The 19,957-nt window shown below is 34.9% G+C and overlaps 1 protein-coding gene across 2 annotated transcripts; it reads left to right on the plus strand.

Moving 5' to 3' along the window:
* The first annotated feature begins 355 nt into the window (after positions 1-355).
* LOC108907014 (nuclear receptor coactivator 6) lies at positions 356-18,649 on the plus strand. Of its 2 annotated transcripts, none has more exons than XM_018710484.1 (8): positions 356-390; positions 1,240-2,057; positions 5,479-5,776; positions 6,370-6,771; positions 6,946-9,090; positions 13,927-14,348; positions 14,483-14,726; positions 14,785-18,649. In XM_018710484.1, the coding sequence occupies exons 2-8, from the start codon at positions 1,624-1,626 to the stop codon at positions 15,466-15,468; spliced, it is 4,629 nt and encodes a 1,542-aa protein (XP_018566000.1). In that variant the 5' UTR covers positions 356-390; positions 1,240-1,623; the 3' UTR covers positions 15,469-18,649. The 2 variants fall into 2 exon arrangements, with proteins under 2 accessions (XP_018566000.1, XP_018566001.1); XM_018710485.1 differs by lacking the exon at positions 356-390 and adding an exon at positions 1,037-1,176.
* Positions 18,650-19,957: the final 1,308 nt, after the last annotated feature.

Here is a 19,957-nt window from a genome sequence, read left to right on the forward strand (position 1 = left end):
TTTGTAAAAAATAAAGTTTTGTCCTGGGCCTCGAACTGAAAGTCTTACGTTTGTCATTTACTCGTAGAAATTAAGGTTGGGGACTTGGTAGTGATCTTAACTGTGTAAAACTATTTGTAAAATGGCTATGCTATTATATATATTCAACAATCTAGTTATAATAAATGATTATGGTATCAAGTCATTTCAAAAAGATTTACTTCAATTAATTATTCTCTATGTTCCGTGCCATTAAGGTTTAAAGTCGAATACCATCCTGTCTAACCTCAAAGTAAATGTTATTTTTTTGTGTATCAAATGACGCTTCCAGGCAACCAATCAGATCGCCGAATGCCCTGCTTTTGCTAGCGTAAACCCCGTTTTTACCCATGAAGTGAAAATTGTTAAAAGGTACGTAGAATTTTATTCATTTTATGTTGAAAACGGTGTGGGTTGGAGTTCCATGCTGTTTATTGTTAGAAAACGGCCTAAAATTTCGTATTTTTTAAAAAAATGATTGTTTTTTTGATTTACAGGACCTCACATGATCAGTCGCATGAATTTTTACCTTGAGTTTCTTTGTAACCTAACTTTCGTATTGATTTTTTGATGATATTGTATATTAATCGTCAATCATTTAAAAAAATAATGGCTAATTAATTTTTGTTTATTAATTACATTATTTATTGTTTATATATTTGTTTTCACCTCCTTTTAAGATTTTTAACATACATTCTCTCCCCCACTCCTTCATTGACTTTCATTTGTTCTCCCCACCCACTAGATTCGTTTGATAAATGATTTTTTATTGCTTTCTACAATAAACAGCACCCTATGAAGGCATTAATCTGACAATCCTTATGCGTCCATCAATCATTATAAAGATAAATTTGATGAATATATAGGCCTTTAATGTAAATATGTTTATTTATATATTTTTTATTGGAAACCTTGAATCTGTTGGACTGGTCCATTTTTGTTAGGCGGGGGAGGGGAATGGGACGAAGAAGAAGCAGAAGAAATAGGCGCATCGTAAAAGATGGCGGTGAAGTGATATTTCTGGTTGCGAATTTGCAGAATTGTTTATAAACAAATAAAAATTAGTCTTAAATTATATTTAAGTATAGGATATTGATTAATGAAACCCTGATTTTGTGAAATACTAGTGTTGCTTATACAGAAAATGTCGGGAAATGGGTAAATTTTGATACTTTTAAAGAGGTTATGTTTGGATTTTAAGTTTTCCTTCATTTGTTCCAGGTTTAACAAAATAATCGACTGTCTTCAGAGGGATTCAGTGGCTACTTAAAGAAATTAGCGATATACATATTGTTTTCTGTTCGGTGGCTACGTTTTAGTTGAGTTTGTGTGTGAACAGTAAAAAATGCCTTTCAACCCCTTTGTGAAATAATGCTGTTGTCAGTTTTATATTTTTTCGATGTATACAACGATAAAATGGCTTTATTCGAGTTCGGATAAGTAATAATGTGGTGTAATAATGATAAACAGTAATTTATTAATTAACTTCATTTAACTAAGAAGTTATGATCTAGGATAAAGTTTCAACATTCCAAGGTGATTGTAAAAGAAAGATGTACTTAAGAGAAACTGTGCTTTAATTCGGAATTTAAGTGTTGTGAAAAAATGTCTCAAAATCCTCACAAACCAGTGCAAAAAATGTGTAAATCACCGAAAAGTTCATCCTACCAAACCATCAAACAGGAGAAGATAGATTATGAGAATTTAAGCACCAACTGCACTGTGGTTGGCTCAAATAACCTCAATCTTGTTAAGAAACCTCAGATAGTAACCAGCATGTCTCCGGCCTATTCTAATCCGAGTCCTGGTTATCCCCCTTCGCCATATTCGTCACCAGCTAGTTTGAAATCACCTTCCCCATCTCTCAAGCCTCCGACACCCCAACCTAATTTTCCCGTCATGCAGATTATTCACAACAACTTGCTGGCAAGGCCTATGCAGACCTCACAACCGCAAAATATTATAAAATTGAAACCTCATCTCAATATTCTACCGAAACCATCAGCTAGTCCTCAGCCGTCCCCTAAGCCAAGTGTCAGGTAAGTTCATTTTTATTACTATGTTAAAGATCTTGGTATTAAAAGACAGGTATTAACCAATCCTAATGTATTTCGTAACTGGTTTTGTAATCGACCAACAGCAGCGTAAGACATTTTTTTCTGTTTTTGATCATAAAGATGTTAAAATTTAAATTTGATATAAAAGGTGCATAACATATTTAATTATCTACATTTAAATGAAGTTTCGGTTAATATATTTAATTCAAATAGTTGCTTTTCCCTGCAGTAACATTATCAAATTCTTCGGTCATATACAGGGTGTCCACGATGAAGTTGAAAAGAAGACACTTTTTTATGTTTCATTTTATGGAACAAATTCATTCTTAAAAAAATGTACTTATATTTAAATATACAAAAATATAGTTTTAAGCCCAACAGATACAAGAAATTAAAACTAATGTAGGTGTTGATTCTGGGAATCCGGGGATTACATGAATACTACTTCTGAATGTCATGAAATTTTTTTATTATAATTAATTCTAGAAAAAAGAAACATTATTTTGTTCGAATACCAAATAAGCACAAACAACAGTCGCATTTTCTTAAAAATTAAAAATAATTTTAAAATTTTTCAAAACGGAATTATTAACCACATTTTCACATTATTCACTTATTTTGATAGAATTTAAATGTCTTCTTTGAATTAAAGATAATATTTATCAAAAAATTGTGTCGGTTTTGAATTATTTTCAGTTGTTTTAAATTGTGGTTAATTTATTTTTTCTTAGGCTCCTACATATATTTTTTTAGAGCACACATTTAACAATAAGTGGAATTAATGTTTTCCTGGCTAAAAATTCCACATTCCAAAAAATTTATTTAAAATTTTAGCTTCAGACAAGTAAAAATTATTAAAAGTTAATTTTTCCGAAGAACATTTCTTATTTGGTGCAAACTTTATGGCAGCCACTGTAGCTATAATTTTTGAAATAATGCTTTTTGAAATACATTAGGTGGAAGATACCGACAAAAAAATTTGGTTACTAAAATAGGGAAACCGATATGAGTTTATACGTTTTCTCAACTTGGAGAATCCTGAAAATAAAGAAGAATTTTTTGGTTACAATTTACTTAAACTATTATAATGCAGTAGTAAATAATGATAATAAATTCGTAGTTTGTCAAATGTGAGGGCAAGGCAAATAAATAATACTCGTCATTAAATCACACACTTCAGTTAGTAGTTTTGAAAAAGAATTTTGTTTTCTTTAATTCCTAGTTTTGAGAACATAAACAGATTGTTTCAAAACCTTATCTAACTCAAGTGCGTGATTAGTGAAGTGTATTTTTTTATTTGTCTGGGTGTGATATTTATGGCTAGACAAAATATAGCTTCTTAAAATAATCCTTGACCGATTTTTTTGGCGCAATTGATTAATTTTTTAACCCTCTAAGAACACACCTATTTTCCCAACCACGAAGAACAGTCCAGGTCAATCTGAAACTTTTTTTAATTGTGTAGCATTTTGCAATGGCTGGACCGATTGGCTTGAAAAAATTCTGAGATACACTTAAGACCCGATAGAAATAATTCATGCAAAATTTAATCATTGTTGATGACATTAACAAGGTTAAAAAAATTCGCAAAAAAATCTTTTAAATTGAATTTTACGAAGGTTATAACTTTTTTAATTTTTAATATTTTAAGCCAAAATTTGTGGAAACTGGAAGTATGCTAGAATACTTTAAAAAATAGTCATGTACTGTAGCTTTGAAAAAAAAGATATATTTTTTTAAATTCGAAGTTAATTCATTATTTGGGTGCAAAAATACTTGTATTTTTCAACTAAAACATAAAAAAGTTCTTATTCATCACGTAAATGAAGAAAATAAAGTATTTAATGTAAAAAGTATTCTCATTTGTTTGAAAAAACTTCAAATCATAAAAGTATTCTGTAAGTATTATTCTTCACCGGCACAATCGTTGCAAAGGTATGCACAATGGTCGTCGCACATTGGTCGAAAACAAGATGGCCACATTATTTTTGTTTTTTATCCTTTACAAATAACTGAATAAATTGGCAGTAGTTACACACCTGGATCACACTGACCTAACGTCAATTTCAAACGCTACTTAACGAAGACAGAGCTCTCTGCAGACCACGACAAGCATTTAAAATGATATTTTTAAATTTCTTTACGAATTTCACGATCAAAAAATTTTGTGGGTCATAGTGTTTTCCGAGAGTTAATTGAGTTCTAGAGCTAAAATCAGCTACATATACTTTATATATGTCAGCCCACTTAAAACTAGATTCTTGTACATGTGAGCATAAGTAGAATTGTTTAATAGTATCGACACCATAAAATAAAAAAAATTCCCTTTTCAAGCTCATCCCTTTGTTCATTGTAAAACTCTTCGTACTTGTTGCACTGCTTTTTTTTTGAAAATTTGATTGTTTTTAGGACTATTTTCAGTGTGACAAAATACCCAAGCAAATAAAAAAAGTAACTGAAAATGCCAAAAATAAATAATTAGGTACCGACAGACAGTATAAATACGTATTTGTACATATGCGATTCCCTTAGATAAAAATAGATATTTTTTCAGAATGACATTTTTCTATAGTATTTACTATTTTTGTACAAATTAGTAATTTAAAAAAAAATAGGATTTATTTAAGTGACATTTACAAAATATTTACAAAATGGCACCCATGCGAGTCGATATATATTTTGATACATCTCTTTCTAGATTCTTACAAATCTGTTGATATCTTTTTCTTACTGATATTGATATATTTTATTTGAAATGCAGTTTTTTTAAGTTTTTGTTAAACTTCGAAGTTAAATATGCAAAATTTTATTGTAAGTGTTCAATATTTATTAAGTATTTAATATATGCTTGTCGCCTTCCTTTATATATTGCTATGTTAATTTTAGTCAAGGTTATCAAAATAAACTAAAATCCTAATGTATAATTAAATAGTTACAAAGGTGCAATATTTTTAATAAGGCTATAATATTTAACTGGCATTCATTTTTTGTATTAAAAATTATAACAATTTGATTAAAAGCTTATTGTTGGTGCAAGATTTCAACAGTAGACCATGGATCTAAAAATACTGCATAGAATTTAAAAATAATTTACTTAAAAAAAATAGCCTCAATATACATTCTAATTTCATTTGAATTTTACTGTGAGTTTGTTACTGTTCAGTATTTTTATAAATGAACTTAACATTATGTTTGTAAAATATGACTTGCTTTCAAAATACATTAATAAAATATTTCTTCAGCTATCTTATGTATGAAAAAATAACCTTTTTTAGTCCAGTTATCGTCGTTACAATAATACAAATAAAATTTTGCGTACACAAAGAAATTAAGTATTAAAACATTTATTGCACAATACTAAATTACCGTTAACTCAAAATTAACTCTTCAATGGCTCTTCTAGCCCCCAAATTGTGATACCTACGAACCACCAACAAACGGCAACTATAATGCCGACTGCACAGCCTCTGCTCCTCAACCAGATGCCGATGCTCACCACGCCAGGCGTTCAGTTCATCCTACGCCCTCAGGCAGCTACCAAGATACAGCCGCAGATGCAAACGGCTACAGCCCAAGGTTTGATCTTGCAGCCCGGCGGGCAGCAACTCTTGCAAATCCAACCGCCTAGATCCCAGCCCATGGTGAGGGTTCTGACCAACGGGATGCAGCTGGCGCCATCTACCACGACGTATGTTACTCAGGTAAGCATTAGCGTGAAGCTGTAAATAAATCTGTAGTAGAGTGTTGATTTATAAACGTAACCTCGATCGTCTAAAGAATAATTCAGCTTTGTTTTGTAATAACTGACCACTGGACCATTTCTCGGGGTTCAGTGAAAGATTTTCTTCTCTTGGTACACATTTATTAAAAAATTTGCATGCATGCTCCCATTCGCTTACGTTTTCCAGCACCGTACATAATTAATATGTCACACTATTCTTTAGGAGTAAAGTTTACCACGGTTACACTTTCGCATCACAATTTGATGTTACATGTTCTAGTCAAATCAAATCATTGAACTAAACTAACTTCGAAACAGTTGAATGTATTGAGGAGACAATACTTAGATTGCCCTGAATTTTTACAAATAGTTTTTCTCGCATGATAGATTAAACTTCAATAAAAGTTTAACAAGTTTTTTTACTAGGTAGTTGCATCTTTCATTTTAGTTGCCCAATAAAGTTTCTGCTAATGGTGTTAAAATACATGAGGCAATATTCTTCTGTAATTTGAATGTCATCCACATTTTCTGTGGGTTTCCTTCAAATTTTGTGTTAAAACTGTTTCTTACAAGGTGGGCAATCAGCAACCCATCAACGCTACGCACATCGCTCAACAACAAACAATCGTAAACAACGCCCATCACCACCAGCAGCAGATAGTGCAGCAGCAGATGAAGAGGAAGCCGAAGCACAAGGTGAAAAAGAAACTCGATCTCGCTAACATAATGAAACTGTCCGGCATTGGGGACGAAGATGACATCCAGTTCGAGAGTGATACTTCACAGAGTGAGAGCGAACACAACTCGGTGCCGACGACGCCTCAGCCGCAACCTCAGCCTCAGCAGGTCGTGCAGAGCAGCACCGTGCAGGCACAGTCAAATTACGTACACACAGACGCCAAGAAAAATATTCAGAATATACAGATATCGGCCATGGCCCAGCCTACCATAAACGCAACAGCTCCTGTAGTTCAGGTGAGTAAATTTAAAATTCAAGACATGATCAACTCTTCCTATTTAACTGTGGTTAATTCATTTTCAAGATACAGTGAAAGTAAACAGTATTTAATCTTGGTTTTCTGCATCTTTTTACTTGCATCCAATGCAACTTGAAAATGATTTTTTTTATAAATATAAATTATATTCTAGGTGCTCAACCAAAACTTCCAGAGTGGAATGATTTCAAACAGTACTTCCCAGGCAGCTACCGCACAAGCCAGCATACCCTTCAACTCTTTCATAACTCCCAATTTTACCATAAACAATGGCCTCATGCTTCAAAGGAGTGGCGGTTTTAAGTTAACAATGGGGGAGGACGGAAGACTGGTTCTGCAACACGATCCCACCTTAAATCAAGATCTCCAATCTCAAATAATACTACAAAGTCTGCTGGGATTAAACGGGGGACTGGTGTTGCAACCCTCAATGGATCAACAGACTGTGCAACAAACCGTTCAGACTATTCAACAGCAATCTGTACAGACCATACAGCAGCAAACGGTACAATCGCAAACTATACAAACGGTACAACAGCAAACGGTGCAGCCGCAGGCAGTACAGCACACTATACAATCCCTACAACCGCAGATTCAACAGCAGACTGTGCAGCAAACGATACAGCACCAAACCGTTAACGCCCTGCAGCAACCAATGCAAATTGTACAGCCGCAGCCAATACACAGCATACACTCACAAGTTCAGCCCATACATTCTATATCTCAGTCTCAAGTGCACAGCTTGCAGTCTCAGATTCAGGGACAGATTCAGAGCTTGTTACAGCAGCAGAATCATGCGGTACAAACTCAAACGGTCCACTCGCACGTCCAGCCGCAAAACGTACATTCGCAAGCCATACAAAGTGTACAAAACATGCACAACGTACAAAGCATCCAAGGAGTGCAGCAGAATGTGCAGAGTGTTCAGCAGAATGTACAAAGTGTTCAACAGAATGTGCAAGCCATGCAGCAGAATGTACAAAGTGTACAACAGAACGTACAAAGTGTACAGCAGAATGTACAAAGTGTGCAGCAGAATGTACAAAGTGTACACCCTCAGCCAATACAGTCTCCGGTGCACTCTGTGCAGAATGTACAAGGTTTTAACTCTCATCAGACGCATACCCAGACCCAACCCGTTTTGAAAGTGCAACCATTTCAAAAGTCTCAACCACCCGTACAAACCGTGCAACCGATTCAGCACCATTCTATCAACCAACAGCAACAACAACAGCAGCAGCAAGTTCAACCGTCACAACAGCACAACATTAACGAAAATCAACAAAACCAGAACAATCCACCACCGACATCTTACGTGGTCAACCTAACGCCGGACCAGTTAGAACAGTTGAAGCGCAACGGGCAGTTAACAGTTAACGGTCAAACTATCTTCATGCAACGCCCTAACAAGGAACAAAACGAAAAGAAAATGTCTCCCAAATCCAAGCCGGTCAAGAAGGTGAACAAAATCCAGAGCATAAAGAGTTTTCTGCAAGACAACGTCAACGATTCCGTCAAAACCAGCAACAACACGGAACAGATCAAGGAAAACGCTAGTAAACCCATAGTTAGTGCCTTAACAGCACCTCCGAAACATATTCTACCTCAAAATCACGTTCAACCTCAACCCATTCAAAGCAAACCCATACAGCCCCAGGCGATGGTCCAGCCGCAGGCCATGGTCCAACCTTCTGTCCAGAACCAGCAGAAGGTGCCCATGGAACGCCCTAAACCCATGCCGATATCCCCGCAAACCCCCAAACAGCAGAAGGTCGCCCCTACCGTAATCGCACACCAGTCGCAGGATTCGAACGGCAGCAATACCAACCCCGACGTGGATAAGCTTTTAGGTCAAATCTTAGAGGAGTCTAGCAGCGTGAATAATGTAGCGGGCAGCGGCGTAGCCCCGCCGAACCCCCCCGCTCAGCCGCAGCAAAGAATCACCACCATACAGTTGACGCCCCAGAAACAACAGCACTTAAAGAGCATACAACTGCAGATCCAGACGTTATCGGCCAGGATGAATCAGGGAGACACGACGGAAGTACAGAACGCCTTGAAGCTGCTGTTCGCGGAGCAGCAGAAGATTTTGGCTTCTGGGAAACTATTACCGCCCGACAAGGTCTATTACCACAACAATCAACTTACTATCGTGAATCCGTCCAGTCTAAATCTGCCGTCGCCGGTTCACGTGAAGAGCGAGCCGCCGCCGAGTCCGAGTCCAGTGCCGGTTTTATGCAACAGTCAGAGCATCGTCAGGAGTACCAGCGTGGAGACACAGTCCACTAGTAGTCATCAGGTAAGTTTGTTTAGATTATTTTGTTTTCTTGCAAACAATATAATCAATTTTATAAATTGATTTTTTATAATTTTCATACTTCGTCGCTGGACAGTCAGTAAATACTGAAATAAATAACTTTTTAAGGTTACTTAAGGTTAAGGTTACTTTAAGGGAACTTACCATATTAGAAACACCTTCTCGTAAACTGATAAACTGAGAACTAAAATAAATGTAAAATGTAATAAAATGAAGTGGTGACTTATTCGGCCATTCTCATTTTGCTGAATTTTGGCCATTGGTTTTTTGACGACCCGTGCCTGAACGTCATAACTAGAGAGCGGACAGTGTGTGTCTTTAACCCGAAGATTAGGTCAAATTCGAGTAAAGATGCGTACGCATTCAAAAATGTATTGTGTGTAAACTATGCAAAATATAATTATTATGTATAACAAATATATCGTATTATCCTCGCGAAGATTTGTATCCTTTATTTAAAATCCGTAAAGCATGTAAACTGGTAAAACAACGAAAAAACAATTAAGTTAATTTAGTTCTAAAGAAATGAAATGACACTCGCGCCCATCTCTAGTCCATCTGTCGACATCGGTTGCGTTTATCGAATTCCTATTGGTCAGAATTCAAACTGCAGCCCTGTTATGAATGGAGCGTGGATTGGACTATTCTATCATGTGTGTCGCCTGAGGATATTCGTTACATTAACTCCTAATTTCCAATTAAAAAAACGGAACGGAATTTAATAAATATGTAGTTATACAATTCCTGATTTTCTAAATACTTTATAAAGCCTAAAAATGTATGTACCAAGGAATTTTCGTGAATTATCACGTAAATTCCCGATGCATACCCGACACGCCACTGCGTCATGGATAATGTATCTATGTTTATGAATGACATATCTATGTTCAAGGTTAAAGACACTAATTGTCCGCTCTCTGGTCATAACACATCAGGTAAATTGATATTATGTCGTTCACTTAAATAAGGTCATTAATATTGAGATTCACGAACTAAACACAGTGCTTTAAGAAAATAGTAACAAATAGTTTTTTAAAACTTGAAATTATTTTGAAGTATATTTCAAATCTATCAGATCAGTATTTTTATTTATTTTTTATTATGTACATTTTATAAAACAACAAAAATAGCACAGCACAGCCACACAAAAAAAAGTTGTCTGTACTTTTCATGCGACATATGTTATCCGTAGTATTTTTGCCTCCTGATCACAAATCTGGTATCAGAATTGAACTATCACATCACAGGAATTTCCTAACCTCAAAAAACAAGTCAAAAATAGCAAAAATTCACGAAAAAGTGCTAGGAAAAATAGAATTTTTTTTTTCTATATTCAAATTTTTATTTATATGGTTAAAACCCCACCGAACGTGAATCCGCGGTCAAAATTGATGGTTCTTTTTCTAACCTCAAAAAAAAAAACGGGTCAAAACAGGTTAATTTTCAAAAGATGACAGATTCGCGCCAAATTTGGTATACGAGGATTTTCGGGGTCGCTGATCACGGATCCGAGGTCAATTTTGCAAAATTCAAGATGGCGGCTCCAAGACGGCCGACCAAATGTTCAAAAAATAAACCCATTCGCGCTAAATTTGGTATACGGGGTTTTCAGGTTCGCTGATCACGGATCCGAGGTCAATTTTGCAAAATTCAACATGGCGGATCAAAGATGACCGACCAAATTTTCAAAAAATAACCCATTCGCGCCAAATTTGGTATACGGGGGTTTTCGGGTTCGCCGATTGCGAATTCGAGGTCAGAATTGTGAAATTCATTTTGTAATATTTTTGTTTACTTTATAACCTGAGTACCCAATCATGTTTTAACAGTCTTTAGTACATAAGTAATTGATTAAATTTTTAAAAACGAATTTTGTAAATCTGATCTCGGATTCGTGATCAGTGACCCCGAAAACCCCCGTATACCAAAGTTAGCGCGAATCTTTTATTTTTTAAAAATTTGGTCGGCCATCTTGAATCCACCATCTTGAATTTTGCAAAACTGACCTCAGATCTGTGATCAGCGACCCCGAAAACCCCCGTATACCAAATTTGGCGCGAATCTGTTATTTTTTGAAAATTCGTGAAATCTGACCTTAATTGGCCCGTTTTTATATATAGGTTATTAAATAATAATTTATAGACTCGAAATTTCTTTTTAATATGCTACGTCTGCATTAACATTAAAAACACATGGCGATTTTAAAATATCCTGCCACAAAGTTATACAGGAGCAATTTGTTTAAACATAATTATTTTCTATTGCAATTTGGCTCTCTACTTCTCCGTTTGCTTCAAACGGTTGATTTAAAAAGATAACCCACACTGATAAGAGTACATGTACAACCTAGTCTGGGCGCTGCCCAGTGGCGGCGTAGACAAGAGTTTAAGTGCAGTTTAAAAAATGAATTATAACTCGGCTATTTATTTAACGTTAAAGCATTATTATATGCCGTATGTACTAAAAAATAATATTTTTAAATTAAATACTGCTTAGACATATAATAACTTGAAGATGAAATATGAGACAAAGATCGATTAATAAAATCTACACAAAATTTAAGTGTATTTCAACTGATTCCTCAAAATGTTAATGATTTTCCCGCCATGATTTTTTTAACACTAAGAATTTATCACTAGCAGTCCTGAATTCCTCTCCTTTTGTGGACAAGTATCAGAAATTATATTTGTGAAAAAATATGGAAATGTGTACTTTTTTTCACATACAGGATGTCCCGATTTATAGGTGTATAGTGCATTAACATAAGTAACTAAATAAATAAGTAAATAAATAAATACGTAAATAAAATTTTGAAGTACCTTTTATTAAAGGGACCTAAAGTATATACATTTATTTGGAAATTAATTTTCCCAGAATTACAAACCTCGGTCTTGTGATTTTTTTTAGGTGCTAATTTTTAAAAAACGGTATCAGCAATTTTTTTTATCTGACATTAATAACACAATATATATCTTTTGGTTTGGCCTATAGTTTTTGTTATATTAAAGATTAATTATACAAGAAAAAGTGTATTAATTTAAAAAAATAATAAATGAATGGATCATAAAATAAATGAAAATTTTCCAGCAACTAATACATTTTGACTTTATTAAAATTTAAATGTGAATCTATTTTATGGAAATTGGTGCATTTTGTGAGGCGTAGAGTAGCTTTGTAGTAGGTATTAGATATTATCTAAAACAATTGTTATATTCTAAAAACGGCACCTAAAAAAACTGTAGTAATCTTAGAATTTGTATAATACGATGATTTTCAGGATTGTTATGCAAAAATTGTCATTTGCCTCTCACTCCCTATTATCTCCGTTACAGTTGAAGTATGAAAGAAAATAAAAAAAAATGCGTGTCTTTTGTCATATTTAAATAGAATGTTTTCTTAAAATTACGCTGATATAAAGACAGGGTTTTCAATTTTTTTCACACTTCTAAGTGGAACTGAGATAATAAGGGAAAGAAAGTATTTTTTAATGACCAGGCTTCATTTTTAGGGTTTATTTAATAAAAAATATTGATTTTTATTAATGTTATTGACCTGTATGCATGGAAATTAGGAGATCCTGTATGTTATATAAATTACGTGATTAGTTTTTACTAATCTTTTTTTATATCGCACATAAAATGTTATCACTACAAATACGAGCTTATTAGGCACTCCACATTTGTATCTGATCGTGTTTTATCAGTTTTATCTCGTTGATAATTGTTCATTACGTTTAATACATATCAACACGTATTTTTTTTGGTTTATCTACCTATCAGATTTCAACAAAAATTAGAGAATGTGGAACAAAATTTGTTAAAAAATTTAATTTGTTGCTAATAAACGTTTGTTCTAAATAAAAAATAATAAAAAAAAAATTCATCAAAATACATTGTTATGCATCACGAGTCAAAGAAGAAAAAAGAGTATACAATGATAAAGAAACCGGCATACAATGTGATGAACAAAAAAAATAATGTAAAATTAATAAAATATGATAAATACAATAAATTTAACAATACTTAAATTGGATATAAGAAAATGTCGCATCACACATCTTTTTGACGAGGAAGAATTGCACGATCAATTAAGATTTATTTGGAAGAAATAATCGTATAGTTTTTAGTAGGAATTTCTACTTAAAATGACGACACACATAACATAAATCTGATCTTGAACTGCAACAGAGAAACATTTGACAAATCTTTAACGCTTTTATCAGTAGAAATTATATTCAAGTCGTAAATTATCAGTAATTATACATAAATATTAAATTATCAACTTCGGTTAATGTATGTGGTGTACATATAAAATGTCTCACTGCTTTCACAATTTAGCTGATTCACTGTAAGTATAGATAACATTAAATTGTACTTTTGTCTGAATAAGATAAGTGTCGGCGTACACTTTTGTTGTGAGTGAAAATGATAACAGTAAAAAACAACATTCAAGGCAAACAAATCGTAATGTGGAACATTCAAAATTAATTTGTATTGAAATATGAAGTTAATCCTGACATTTGTAGTTAGGTTTTATCAAAAATTGCATTGTGTGATATCAGATAAATTTGTTATTTTTAATGACAACGATAAGATTGACTATTTTTATCAGCTCGTTAAAAAATTATTGCCACACACTCTTAGCTCATAGTTCTCGTAAGAAGTTCGCGCAAATAAATAACTTATGTGCAGTAAAATTAAAATGCATTGTTTTAATTGGTATTTTTATCACGACACATTTAACTATTATCTTTGTGATGAAAATGTAAATAAATCAGTAACAGTCAGTTTTGTGACACTTAACCTTACTTTGTTTCAGCCCGTCACGACACAAGCACATGCGGTACCGAGGATATCCGTATCCGTACCGTCTACCGAGCATTCGTCAACACAAACCGTACACCACCACCCTCACACCCATCCCTTAACCCACTCCCATCATCCTCACCAACACGCCAGCCAAACCAGCCAGCATCACAACCATGCGAGTCATCAAAGTCACGCGGTCCAGACGCATCAGATATCGAATCAGCAAATCATTGGACACCAGGCTCCGCATCATCCGAACCACGTTCCGGCGAGCCACCAGAACCATCCGAATCACGTTTTAAACCAAAGATTGGGCGCCCCCCAGCCTCTACCCCAAGCCAGCGTCCAGCAGCAACAGCACCAACAACAGCAACAGTTGCAGCACCAGCAGCAGCAGCAGCAGTTTCACTCTCTAGCGAAAAAGGCGCACCTGTAAGTCATCCCTACTATATTTTGTTTCTAATGTACAACGGTGGACAATAAAATGTTTTCCGAACTAATTTGTCGGAAAGCTTTTTTTGTCCACCACTGTACATATTTTAATCTATTCTTCACTTTTTTTGCAGGATCGAAACTCAGTTGAACCTGGACCAGAACGGAGCAATAAAGCCGGACATACACACGCCATTCCGTGACAAAAAGGACGCTTGTATTCGACTAATACGGTACCACTGCCTGGACCAGCCGGTACTCTCGGAGAAAGACTTAGATAAGGCTGACGAGATTTTCGAATTGACTGCCCGACACTTTATAGGGAAATACGCCAAAATGGTGGACAAGTACAAATATCTATTGATGAAGGAGAGCATGGTAGGTCCCGATGTTACGTTACGCCTACTTCTATCAATAAAATAATTTTTCGTTACAGAGACAAGTCCAAACGTCTGAATTAATGATGCTGGACCGTATGTTCCTCGCCGAAGAGCAACAGTCCCTCATAAAACTAAGACAGGACTACGAGAACGAGCTGCTGAACCTCCCTCTCGCGGTACCGGACCCCCCTAACCCACCCATGAACGAGGCGGGTCAAGTCCTGGGCCAACCGTTGGGATCGGAGCCCCCGCCCGAAGATTACGACGAGTGGGCTTGCATCCAGCGCGAACTGGGCTGCCTCCCGCAGAGCGAACGCAGCCCCAGCCCTACCAAGGCTCCCGGACATACGGGTGCTGTAAATCAGCCGCAGCAACCTCATCCGGCGAACTCTAGTGCGCAACATTCGAAGCGTTCGGCCAGCAGTGACTCGCGTCTGGAGACACTAAAGAGGTTTCGCGTGGACAAGCACAACAAGAAACCCTCAGATGTACATATATCGAGCGGGAGTAGTGTACAAAGTGTTATAACTAGTGTTCAGAGTACTTTTTATACCCAGGCGAAGGGGGCGCAGTCGCAGCAGTCCTGCAGCTACGAGAACTTGCAGAACAGCAGTTATTCCTCGCACGAGGACAACGAGCCGGAGAATAACAGCATCGACGAACAGGTACAGTCAGCGATAGATTCTATCTTGAATTTGCAGCAGAACACTGCGTTAGATTTGGATAGTATTTTGTCATGACATCATATTTAGGTACGGTTGTAGGTCGGCGTTGTCCTGGTGTATTCGAAAACACAATCTTTTTTAAAATTCCCGATTTTTATCTTTTGATATATTCCTCGTAGTAGGCAAAAGCGAAAAGCAACAACGTTACTGTCTTCCATAAACTGCAAATCTACAACCGTTACGTGCTAATTTATAGGTATCGATTGTAATTTCACAAGAATCGGTTGTAAATTTACAGGTGCCAACGTTAAATTATGGATAGCAATAGTAATTTTACAGGTACAATTGTAATTTTGCAGGTATCAATTGAGAATGCTTTGGCAAAATTTGTAAATTTACAGGTGTCAGTTGTAAATTTACGAGTACCAATTATGAATTATAGACAAATACAATTTTACAGATGCGTTTGTAAATTTGGAGGTGTCGAGTGAAGGTTTAAAGATGACAGTTTTAAATTTAAAGGCATCAATAGATTTACGGATGGCAATTGTAATTTTACAGGAGTCGCTAGTAAATTTACAGGTGTCACATGTAAACTATGAAGGGCAATTGTATTTGTACAGATGCAGTTATAAATTTGCGAGCGTCAGTTCTAGATTTACAGAATGCATTTGTAATTTTACAGATGTCGGTTGTAAATTTACTAGTGCCAATTATCAGTTGTAGACAATTATAATTTTACAGATGCATTTGCAAATTTAAAGGTATCGAGTGAAGGTTTACAGATGACAATTGTAAATTTAAAGGCGTCGGTTGTAGATTTACAGATGCCAATTGTAATTTTACAGGTGTCGCTAGTAAATTTACAGGTGTCGCTTGTAAATTATGAAGGGCAATTGTTTTTTTTATAGATGCAGTTATAAATTCGCGAGTCAATTTTAGATTTACGGGGTGCATTTGTAAATTTACAGGTGTCAATTGTAAGTTATGAAGGACAACTGCATTTTTACAGATGCAGTAGTAAATTTACAGGTGTCCCTTTTAGATTTACGGAATGCATTTGTAATTTTACAAGTGTCGGTTGTAAATTTACGAACGACAATTTTAATTTTACATATATCAATTGTATTTACAAGTGCAAACTTGGAATTATGAATAATTGTAATTTTACAAATGCATTTGCCAATTTACAGGTCCAAATTATGGACAATTGTAATTTTACAGGTGTCACTAGTAAATTTACAAGTGTCAATTGTGTTATGAAGGACAATTGTATTTTTACAGATGCAGTTGTAAATTTACAGGTGTCAATTGTAGATTTACGTATTGCAATTGTAATCTTACTGGTATCAATTGTAAATTCATAGAGATTTGCAAATTTACAAGTTTCAGTTGTAGTTTTACGCATAACAATTATAGTTTTACAATAGTTAGTAAATTTGTGATATGTTTCCAAACTAGATCTATTTTCTCAATCACGGCTGTGAATTTTCCATTAGCAGCTACAAATTTTATGCTTCTGTAAAGTTACTACTATGAGCTATCGAATCATAATGTAATAATTCAGTTGCCATCTGTCGGTTGCGCTGGGTTAAAATATCCGTCAACGGTAGGCAGCTATTAACTTTAATTTATATTCGGAATAGTGTAATTTTACAGATGGTAACTGTTAAATTTATAGCGAGAAGAGTCGATCGTAATGCGGTTGCTCCAAGCTTTGAACCCGATCGTTTGTTCATTGTTTTTAAATGTGACGATTTTAAACGGAGCGCGAGATTACCGACGGATATACCAGGACATCTGTTATTTTTACACAAATGTGATTTTAATTCATTACAGAGTTATTTATATTTTTACAGATTGTCGATTTATTTTTTTAGTACACCTTGTTTTGCTCAAGCTTTTCGTCTGACATCACCGACAAAAGGTTTTCAGGCTGTTTTTTTAATAGTTAAAAAAAAGTAATACGTATTGTGATAAATCTTGTGAGTAGCAGCTATATATTTAATTTATTTAACTACCACGTAAGGCCTAATTTATTCTATTTATTATTCTGTGAGTGCAATATAATAAAAAAAATTGCAGCTGCTTTTTACCTCTTTGGCGAAAGTATAAGGATCAGTCAGAACGATCTCAGTATTGTGTATTTTTGTTAGAACATTTTGTTATTTCACTTAAACGATTAACTAGTCCCGTACAAAATTTTCAGCATCTACATCAGTGGCCCACATAAGGATAAGACTAGCCGATGTCTAAGTTGCATAAAAAATGGCCGTTCTTTAAACGTGTAAATTTCTTGTAAATAAAATACTCAGATTCAAAGCAGCAACTTGTGAACCACTAGAAGTCTCGAAGCCTACTTTGATTTTGCATACTACAGGGTGTTAAATAAATCGTGTCATATTTCAGTGAGAATCTCATTAATAAGTTGAGTTGTATTTGGTTTTAAATCTATCGGAAATAGGCCAGTAATTTTAGCAATAATAATTGAATAGTAATAAGCATTGATGGTGCTTAGATGTGTGTAAATGTACAGTTTTAGTTTTAATCGCAGCTTTTTAATTGTCTCGTGTACGCCAGTATTTCTTCTGAAAAAACAGTCTGTCAACTTTCCATCAGATACATTTTTTCCAGTGTCCAACAATTTGTTTTCATTATTCATCGAAAGTCGATAAATCAGTGTTCTTTACAAATGTTACGTCTAAAATTGATTTTTATGCTGGTTCTGATCACTCGAGTGTATAAGAATTTCCAGTACGAAATATTTTGGAATTGTACAGAATTTAATTAATTTAGAAGTCATTGAATTCGACCAAAGTTTGCTGGTTGGCGATTTAAAACGAACACTAGTTTACGTTGTTGGCAAAGATTGCGGATGCTCTTGAAAATTATAACTAATGACTGTTATCTTCTGGTATTCATAGATTTCTTGCCCTGCAATCAGACATCTTGTACAAAAAAATCATCTAAAATTTTTTTAGTAGTCTTTTATCACGGTTTTTGTAAAGGTTTTACAGGAAAATCCTCCTATCAGTTAATTGGTACGATTAGACGTAATTATTTATTTTTTATTTCGTGTAAAACGGTCTTTTTAGGCATTGTCCGACATGTAATTTATAAACCGATTGTTATTTTTTTGTGTTCAGTAATTTCTTTCTATTGATTAATCCGTAAGCCCTGTACATAATTATTGTAGTACACTGTAAAAAATTTTATTGTATATACGTTTTATTTATATGTACTTAGATTATTTTTATTTTTTAAGGTTTTATTATTATTAAGACTGACTTTCAAAAATTTTGGTTCCTAAAGGGAAGAGTATTTCAAATAAAAAATAATTGTTTAGCCGCTGTTATTTATTTTGTCACCAACAGGCTTTCCTTAATTTGCCCATCCTCGATCCTATGGCTTTCTCTCCGTCTTACCGTCGATAATGCTTCTGCAAGTCTTTTTAACACACGTCCAATTTCAGGATATTTATGTTCGAATTTTCCTTCGTCGTTAACGTTCTTGGTTTAAAAAATGTACGATTTATTGGCCGATATTTCAAGTTGTATCACAATTTTTAATTAATTCAAAATAATAATTCCATAATTTAATAAAATATTCCTGTACCAATTTTTGAAAAATCTATCCATCTTCAATTTTGTGTACAAATTTAAAATAGTAACAGTTTGTGGCGATTCGTAAGTGAACTGACATTGAAGTTGCGGGTAGACAACCCTAAACTATGATTTTTAATTGCCAGTGTTGTGNACAAATTTAAAATAGTAACAGTTTGTGGCGATTCGTAAGTGAACTGACATTGAAGTTGCGGGTAGACAACCCTAAACTATGATTTTTAATTGCCAGTGTTGTGAGAAACAACTACTCCACGGGCTATATGCCCCGATCAGCATTGAATTATACTCGCAAACACCTAGTGCAATAGCTAGGATCATTCGTCAGTTTAATCCACCAGGCGCAGACCGGGTTTCGGACTTATTCTCATCAGTGTGACATAGGTGAGACAACCGACGAACGATCCAGCTGTACTTTGTTGCACGACTGCCGTCTACAGAGGACGAAACAATGTTTTTAGTTGCAGTGTTGCGAGAAACAACTACTCTGCGGGCTATATACCCCGACCGGCATTGAATTATACTCGCAACACCTAGTGCAACAGCAAAAGACATTGTGTTTCTCTATCTGTGGGCAGCGGTCGTGCAACAAAGTACCTGGCAATATAGCAGGTCGCTTTCTACTGTAGCCATTTGAATGGCGCAGTAGGAAGACAGATGGAGCCATTTCCGCTCCGCATACAACCTAAACTATGGTGTTTTAATGCAACTTGCATTTATTCCAAGTTATTTTGTTTAACCACTGAATGATAAAGTTGACAAAAAAATGTAAGTTCTTTTCCAAATAACTCTAAAGTGCTTTGTTCAATTTACATGAAATTTGATGTAGTAACACATTGATCAAATAATTTGGGGACTAACCCACAGATGGCGCCACAAATAAAAAATCCATATGCGTTAGATTGTCTTTTCGATATCAATTGAAAAACCAGTATGTACCAGAT

Source organism: Anoplophora glabripennis, unplaced genomic scaffold (genome assembly GCF_000390285.2).
Source record: "Anoplophora glabripennis isolate ALB-LARVAE unplaced genomic scaffold, Agla_2.0 scaffold317, whole genome shotgun sequence".
NCBI classification, from domain to species: Eukaryota; Metazoa; Arthropoda; class Insecta; order Coleoptera; family Cerambycidae; genus Anoplophora; species Anoplophora glabripennis.

Coding starts and splice junctions, on each gene's coding strand:
- LOC108907014 (XM_018710484.1), top strand. CDS start 1,624: ATGTCTCAAAATCCTCACAAACCAGTGCAAAAAATGTGTAAATCACCG. Junction 2,058..5,478: donor TCCCCTAAGCCAAGTGTCAG/GTAAGTTCATTT, acceptor TGGCTCTTCTAG/CCCCCAAATTGTGATACCTA. Junction 14,349..14,482: donor CTAGCGAAAAAGGCGCACCT/GTAAGTCATCCC, acceptor CTTTTTTTGCAG/GATCGAAACTCAGTTGAACC.